This window comes from Colobus angolensis, unplaced genomic scaffold (assembly GCF_000951035.1).
Source record: "Colobus angolensis palliatus isolate OR3802 unplaced genomic scaffold, Cang.pa_1.0 Scaffold494, whole genome shotgun sequence".
In the NCBI taxonomy this organism is placed as follows: domain Eukaryota; kingdom Metazoa; phylum Chordata; class Mammalia; order Primates; family Cercopithecidae; genus Colobus; species Colobus angolensis.
The window spans coordinates 606,996-615,543 of NW_012118421.1; the positions used below are offsets into that span (position 1 = coordinate 606,996).

Here is an 8,548-nt window from a genome sequence, read left to right on the forward strand (position 1 = left end):
CCGAGACTCCATCTGGAAAGAAAAGAAAAGAAGAGAAGAGAAGAGAGAAAAGAAAAGGTTAAGAAAATTATAAGGAAGAGAAAATATATTTACTGTTCATTAAGTGGGAAGTGGATCATCATCATAAGTCTTCTTCCTCATTGTCTTCACATTGAGTAGGCTGAGGAGGAAGAGGAGGGGTTGGTCTTGCTATGTTAGGCATGGCAGGAGGTGGAAGGGGAGGTGAGAGAGAAAGGCATACTCGCTGTAACTTCATGGAAATACATAGTAATTTCTGTCTGACTTTTTTATACTTTTCATTTCCCTAAAAAATGTTTAGGCCGGGCGCGGTGGCTCAAGCCTGTAATCCCAGCACTTTGGGAGGCCGAGACGGGCGGATCACGAGGTCAGGACACCGAGACCACCCTGGCTAACACAGTGAAACCCCGTCTCTACTAAAAACTACAAAAAACTAGCCGGGCGAGGTGGCGGCGCCTGTAGTCCCAGCTACCCGGAGGCTGAGGCAGGAGAATGGCGTGAACCCGGGAGGCGGAGCTTACAGTGAGCTGAGATCCGGCCACTGCACTCCAGCCTGGGTGACAAAAAAAAAAAAAAAAAAAATGTTCTATGTGGTAACAGTTCTTTTCCCACCATTTGCTTTAGTTTCACTACCTGTATAGAAGGGTCCATGTTGTAAAAGAAGTCAAGTAGTCTTGAAAAAGCAGAGCCCTTCTGCCAGATTGTCTAATGTCAGTTTCTTTTCTGGCACTGCTGCTTTTACATCTTCTTCATCATCTGGCAGTGGTTTGGAGGCACTCATCTTTATCAAGCCATTTTCTGTTAATATCTCTGGTGTGTCTATTAGCTCTTGAATTTCTCCAAGATCCAAATTTTGAAACCCTCCACCCCCCAGCCCACCTTTCTTTTCATATCTACTATATCTTTCATGATTTCATTGATTGGCTGTGTCGTAAATCCTGTGAAGATGTGCACAACACTTGGACACAGTTTTCTCCAGCAGAAATTTGTTTTGTGTTTGATGTCTTTCACAACTTTTTCTATAACAATGGCATCTTGAGTGGTGTAATCCTTCCAGACTTTCATGATGTTTTCTTTATTGGGGTTCTCTTCTTTTTTTTTTTTTGAGACAGAGTCTCGCTGTCACCCAGGCTGTAGTGCAGTGGCATGATCTTGGCTCACTGCACCCTCCATCTCCCAGGTTCAAGCAATTCTCCTGCCTCAGCCTCCCGAGTAGCTGGACTACAGGTGCATGCTGCCATGTCCGGCTAGTATTTTGTATTTTAGTTAAGATGGGGTTTCACGATGTTGCCCAGCCTGGTTGCAAAACCCTGAACTCAGGTAATCTGCCCGCCTCAGCCTCCCAAAGTGCTGGGATTATAGGTGTGAGCCACCGCGCTCAGCCCACAGTTCTCTTCTATTGCGTCAACAGTACTTCCCATAGAGTAATGTGTGTAATGAACCTTAAAGGTCCTTATGACCCCAGATCTAGAGGCTGAACTAGAGATGTTGTGTTTGGGGGCAAGTACAACACTTTGACGCCTTCAGTGTTGAACTTGTGGGGTTCTTGGTGGCCAGGGGCATTGTCCAATAACAAAAGAACTTTAAAAGCAGTCCCTAATTAAAAGAATACTTTCTGACTTCAGGGACAAAGCATTGATGGAACCAATCCAGGAAAAGGGTTCTTGTTATCTAGGCCTTGTTGTACAGACGAAAGCCTGGTAACTGGTGTTTATCTTTTTCCTTTAAGGCTTAGGGGCTAGCAGCTTTATAGGTAAGGTAATAATAATAATAAACCGGACTGCATTTGTACAAAATAGTAGAGTTAGCCTATCCCTTTCTGCCTTGAATCCTGGTGCTTGCTTCTCTTCCTTACTAATAAATGTCTTTTGTGGCATGTTTTTTTCAGAATAGGCACTTTGATCTCCATTAAAAACCTGTTCTGCTAGATATCCTTACTTCTCAATGATTGTCTTAATGGTGTGTGGGAACTCATCTGCTGTCTTTTGGTTGGCAGAATCTGCTTCTGTTGTTTTGTTGACATTTTAAAAGCCGAACTTCTTTCTAAAATTATCAAGCCATCCCTTGCTGGCATTAAATTCTCCAGCTTTAGATACTGTGTTAGGGTTCTCCAGAGGGACAGAACTAATATATGTATATATGAAAGGGAGTTTATTTATTTTTTTTGAGACAGGGTCTCCCTCTGTTGCCCAGGCTGGAGTGCAGTGGTGCGATCTTGGCTCACTGCAACCTCTGCCTCCTGGGTTCAAACAATTCTCCCATCTCGGTCTCCTGAGTAGCTAGGATCACAGGCGTGTGCCACTATAGCCCAGCTAATTTTTGTATTTTTATTTATTTTATTTATTTAGAGATGGAGTCTTGCTCTGTTGCTCAGGCTGGAGTGCAGTGGGTCAATCTCAGCTCACTGCAACCTCCGCCTCCCGGATTCAAGCGATTCTCCTCTCTCAGCTTCCCTAGAAGCTGGGATTACAGGCGTATGCTACCATTCCTGGCTAATTTTTGCATTTTTAGTAGAGACAGGATTTTGCCATGTTGGCCAGGCTGCTCTTGAACTCCTGACCTCAGGTGATCCAGCCACCTCAACCTCCCAAAGTTCTGAGATTACAGGTGTGAGCCACTGCTCCTGGCCTAATTTCTGTATTTTTCGTAGAAATGGGGTTTCACCATATTGGTCAGGCTATGCAAGGGAGTTCATTCAAGATAATTGGCTCACATGATCACAAGGCAAAGTTCCACAATAGGCTGTCCACAAGGTGAGGAAGAAGGAAGCCAGTAGTGGCTCAGTCCAAGTCTGAAAGCCTCAAAACCAGGGAAGCTGACAGTGCAGCCTTCAGTCTGTGGCTGAAGGCCTGAGAGCCCCCAGCAAACCACTGGTGTAAGTCCAAGAGTCCAAAGGCCAAAGAACCTGAAGTCTGATGTCCAAGAGCCGGCGGAACAGATGAAAGCATCCAGCACAGGAGAAAGATGAAAGCCAGAAGAGACTCAGCAAGCTGGCTTATTCCACTTTCTTCTGCCTGCTTTGTTGTAGCTGCACTGTCAGCCCCTTGGATGGTGTCCACCCACATCAAGGGTAGGTCTTCCTGTCCGAGTCCACTGACTCACATGTCAGTCTCCTCTGGCAACACCTTCACAGACACACCTAGAAACAATACTTTACCAGCTATCTAGGCATCCCTGAATCCAATCAAGTTGACACCTAATATTAATCATCACAGATACTTTACCGTCCTTTTGCTTTAAGCTGTCATAATTCTGCTTTTTCTTGAATCATATTAGTCTATAGCTATGCCTTTCTTACAAGCAGTCCTGCAGCACATAAAAGCTGCATTTTCAATACAAGATAAAAAGTTGGCCATGCACGGTGGCTCACACCTATAATCCCAGCACTTTGGGAGGCTGATGTAGGTGGATCACTTGAGGTCAGGAGTTGGAGACCAGCCTGGTTAACACAGTGAAACCCTGTCTCTACTAAAAATATAAAAATTAGCCAGGCATGGTGGTGGGTGCCTGTAATCCCAGTTGAGGCAGGAGAATTGCTTGAACCTAGGAGGCGGAGGTTGCAGTGAACTAAGATTGCACCTTTGCACTCCAGCCTGGGTGACAGAGTGAGACCCTATCTCAAAAAGAAAAAGAAAGAAGAAAAAGATATTTGGCAAAAAGCGCAAGGTTTTCATGCCTGCTGGCATAGCTGCAGGAACAGCTTCACAAATTTCCTTTTCTTTCTTTCTTTTTTTTTTCTTTTTACAATAGTCCTTACACTGGATTCATCTATCTTGAAATGGCAGGTAGCCACAGCTGCAGACCCCAACCTTTAGTATATATCAAGCAGTTCACCTTTTTCTTGTAATGTCATGACTGTTTCCTGCTTCTTGAGAGCACTTCCAGCATCAGTTATGGCGCTTTATATTAGTCCTGTGGTGTTATTTAAGGTTTGTAGTATTGTACTAAACATGTTGAAAATTATGTAAGAACCACAAGAGATCAATTTTTACTGTGATTTACAGTTTACTGGAGAGATGAACTGCTCACCTAGAGATGATTAATGTCACATGGCATTTTAAGCAAATACAACCCTTGAGCTCACTGCAATAGCAGCAGGAGATGGCTAAGAAATTATAGTAGTATATTATGTACTGCAGTTAATTTTATGCAGTTATGATTTTTTTTTTTTTTTGAGACAGAGTTTCACTTTTGTTGCCAGGCTAGAGTACAATGAGGCAATCTTGGCTCACTGCAACCTCCACCTCCTGGGTTCAAGCGATTCTCCTGCTTGTTCAGCCTCCCGAGTAGCTGGGATTATAGACGCCTTTTGTATTTTTAGTGGAGATGGGGTTTCGCCATGTTGGTCAGGCTGGTCTCAAACTCCTGACCTCAGGTGATCCACCCGCCTCAGCCTCCTAAAGTGCTGGGATTACAGGTGTGAGCCACTGCGCCTGGCCCATGCAGTTAAGATTTAATACTATATCTTTATGTTTGAATACATTTCTCTTGACTGCAAATGGCACAATGTAATGTCTGTTTGTGCGGGTAAGTTTTGATAACTCTATTATAAAATTTAAAATTGCACATATTTTTATGGTAATAAATGATAAACTAGTGTCTACATTTATTTTATGCATTCACAGCATACTTTTTCTTGATTTTTTTGATATTTCTAGTCTATGGGTTCATCTGAGTTTTTAAAAATTGTTACAAATTTTCAAAAAATGTTTAATATATTTATTGAAAGAAAATCCATTAATAAGTTGATCCACACAGTTCAAACCTGTGTTGTTCAACTGTATGCTTTCCTCCAAAGCATGCCTAGTCCTTTTCTAAATAGTTTTTTGGCCTTATCATGTATTATGTGTTATTGAAATTGGTTCCTTTCCTTGTACTCCTGCCACTGTTTCCATTTGCTGTAAACCATAAGATCAGAGCATCTTAAACAGAGCCACTAAAGTAACCCTTGTCCCACATATAAGACACATCCTGCTCTGAATGTAGAAGATATAGCGGATTTTATCCAGGGTGTCAGTAATACAGTTTTTTCTTGGCTGAATCTGTTTGCTTGGACATTCGTTCTTCAGTAAGTAGAGACAACGGAGCTGCATTACTTTGTCTCTTCAGGCACAGTATCACAGAAACTGGCGTATCTACTTTTTATGGCACTGCTGTGTTATGTTGATTTCTGTTTTCACCCATACACTCAGTCTTTTTTGTTTTTTTCTGAGACGGAGTTTCACTCCTGGTACCCTTGAGTGCAATGGCACGATCTCGGCTCACCACAACCTCTGCCTCCCGGATTCAAGCAATTCTCCTGCCTCAGCTTCCCAAGTAGCTGGGGATTACAGGCATGTGCCACTATGCCCGGCTAATTTTTGTATTTTGAGTAGAGATGGGGTTTCTTCATGTTGGTCAGGCTGGTCTCGAGCTCCTGACCTCAGGTGATCCACCTGCATCAGCCTCCCAAAGTGCTGGGATTACAGACGTGAGCCACTGCGCCTGGCCCCATCCACTCAGTCTTAACAGATATTCTTGTGTTTGCCTTTTTAATGCCCTTTTAATCATTAGTAAATATAAGAAGATTATGGACAAGTTTTTTTCTTTCTCCCCTCCTTGGAAGCCATATTAAAACAATTATTGTCCAGACACAGTAGCTCACTCCTGTAATCCCAGCACTTTAGGAGGCTGAGGCGGGTGGGTCAGTGGGGCCGGAATTTGAGACCAGCCTGGCCAACATGGCGAAACCTCATTTATACTAAAAATACAAAAATTCGTGCAATTGGTGCACGTCTGTAATCCCAGCTACTCATGAGGGTGGGGTGCGATAATCAATTGAACCCAGGAGGCAGAGGTTGCAGTGAGCTGAGATCGTGCCACTGCGCTCTAGCCTGGGTGACAGAATGAGACTCTGCCTTAAAAACAAAAACAAACAAACAAAAACAAACAAACATTATTAATGCATTTGATTTATTGAAGGCTTTGTACTATGTTTTCTTTGGATAAACATATTGGTACAATGAAGCATGCCTTTATCACTGGCTTCATCTAGAAAGGCAGATAATATCTGTTTGGCAAGCTTCACAAAATTCATTTGGAATTACAGAACCAAGATTAACTATGTAGGTGTGCATTGTGGATTGCATTTTGCCAGTGGCACTGGCTTACCAAATATGCACTGAGCTTACCTTGGGTTCTACGGTCTAGTCCTTTTTTAAGACTTAAAGAAGGGATACAGTTTCAGCTTTCTACCTATGACTAGCCAGTTTTCCCAGCACCATTTATTAAATAGGGAATCCTTTCCCTATTTCTTGTTTTTGTCAGGTTTGTTACAAAAATTAATTCAAGATGGATTAAAGACTTAAATGTTAGACCTAAAATCGTAAATACCCTAGAAGAAAACCTAGGCAATACCATTCAGGACATAGGCATGGGCAAGGACTTCATGACGAAAACATCAAAAGCATTGGCAACAGAAGCCCAAATTGACAAATGGGACCTGATTAAACTAAAGAGCTTCTGCACTACCATCAGAGTGAACAGGCAACCTACAGAATGGGAGAAAATTTTTACAGTCTACCCATCTGACAAAGGGCTAATATCCAGAATCTACAAAGAACTTAAACAAATTTACAAGAAAAAAATCAACCCCATCAAAAAGTGGGTGAAGGATATAAACAGGCACTTCTCAAAAGAAGACATTTATGCTGCCAACAGACACATGAAAAAATGCTCATCATCACTGGCCATCAGGGAAATGCAAATCAAAAACATATACCATCTCACACCATTAGAATGACAATCATTAAAAGTCAGGAAAGAACAGGTGCTAGAGAGGATGTGGAGAAATAGGAACACTTTTACACTGTTGGTGGGACTGTAAACTAGTTCAACTATCGTGGAAGACAGTGTGGCAATTCCTTAAGGATCTAGAACTAGAAATACCGTTTGACCTAGCCATCCCATTACTGGGTATATACCCAAAGGATTATAAGTCATGTTGCTATAAAGACACATGCACACATATGTTTATTGCGGCACTATTCACAATAGCAAAGACTTGGAACCAACCCAGATGTCCATCAATGATAGACTGGATTAAGAAAATGTGGCACATATACACCATGTAATACTATGCAGCCTTAAAAAGGGATGAGTTCATGTCACATGAATGAAGCTGGAAATCATCATTCTGAGCAAACTATCGCAAGGACAGAAAACCAGACACCGCATGTTCTCACTCTTAGGTGGGAATTGAACAATGAGAACACTTGGACACAGGATGGGGAACATCACACATTGGGGCCTGTCATGGGGTGAGGAAGGGGGGAGGGATAGCATTAGGAGATGTACCTAATGTAAATGATGAGTTAATGGGTGCAGCACACCAGCATGGCACATGTATACATATGTAACAAATATGCATGTTGTGCACAGATACTCTAGAACTTAAAGTATAGTAATAAAAAAAAGACTTAAAGAAACAAACAAAACTTATCTTGCCACTTATTGCCACCATTAAAAGTTCATTTGATGTTCCCTTACATATCCTGCTTAATTTCTCTGAACCTTAATTTCCCTGCTATAGCATAAGTATGTCAGATGGCGTCCTTAAGTTTCTTTCTATTGACTGAACACCCTCTCTGTGTTGTATTTACAAATAGTGGAAACGAAAATTTAGCAAGATAGGAGAAAAGAAGGCTCTGGATTATCAACTCATTGCAGACTGCGATTACCAACTCCATTTCAGCAGCTGCGTCTTTTTTTTTATTCTTCTATGGGCTTAAGGTGGTGGTAGTTATATGGGTGAATGTAAAATATCTTTGTGGAATTTTAACTCTAAAGATTTTAAATTGTTGATTGGATTGCAGTCTCTTTGTAGTACTGCCTATACAATATTCTTGGTGCCTACCAAGTATTTGACTACTTCATTCTGGCTTAAATATATGGAATGAATTTAGGTATGACTGTTGCTAACCTGATTTCTTGTTGCAGACAAAACTTACCTGGGGCCCATACTTATGGTTTTACATGCTTCGGGCTGCTACATCAACTCTCTCAGGTATTGCTGTTCTGCTTGAATACTGTATAATTGCTGTAACATGCTTCAGCAACAGGAGCTTTGCTAAATAGGATGTTTCCAAACTGAAGGAGAAACAGTAGGGAGTTAATCACTGTCCTCAGGAGCTAGCTAGCTTTGGGAGATAGTAACCTAACTTGTACTTCACATTAAAACATTCTTCAGCTTCCAGTATGGTTTTTTTTTTTTTTTTTAAGGAATGAAAGATGACTATATTAGTTTAGATATGGTTTTCAAGTTCTTAAACCCTTTCTCTTAACAGCTATTTTGCTGCTTTGTCATTTGGTTTCCAATTGATAACATTCTCAATCTGTCTCACTGCTTATTCTAAAGCTTGTATTACAGTTCATTTATATTTGTATATCATTAATATTTCATTTCTTTTTCTTTTTTTTTTTTTTGAGACGGAGTCTCGCTCTGCCACCCAGGCTGGAGTGCAGTGGCCGGATCTCAGCTCACTGCAAGCTC

The 8,548-nt window shown here is 41.5% G+C and overlaps 1 protein-coding gene across 2 annotated transcripts in view; it reads left to right on the forward strand.

The window, feature by feature from the left end:
- Positions 1–8,548, forward strand: part of FAM177A1 (family with sequence similarity 177, member A1) — a 44,527-nt gene that overhangs the window by 30,080 nt on the left and 5,899 nt on the right. For both annotated transcript variants that reach the window (XM_011959460.1, XM_011959459.1), the window contains one exon: positions 7,996–8,062. In XM_011959460.1, the coding sequence (XP_011814850.1) occupies positions 7,996–8,062 (67 nt within the window). The remainder of the gene's footprint in view (positions 1–7,995; positions 8,063–8,548) is intronic.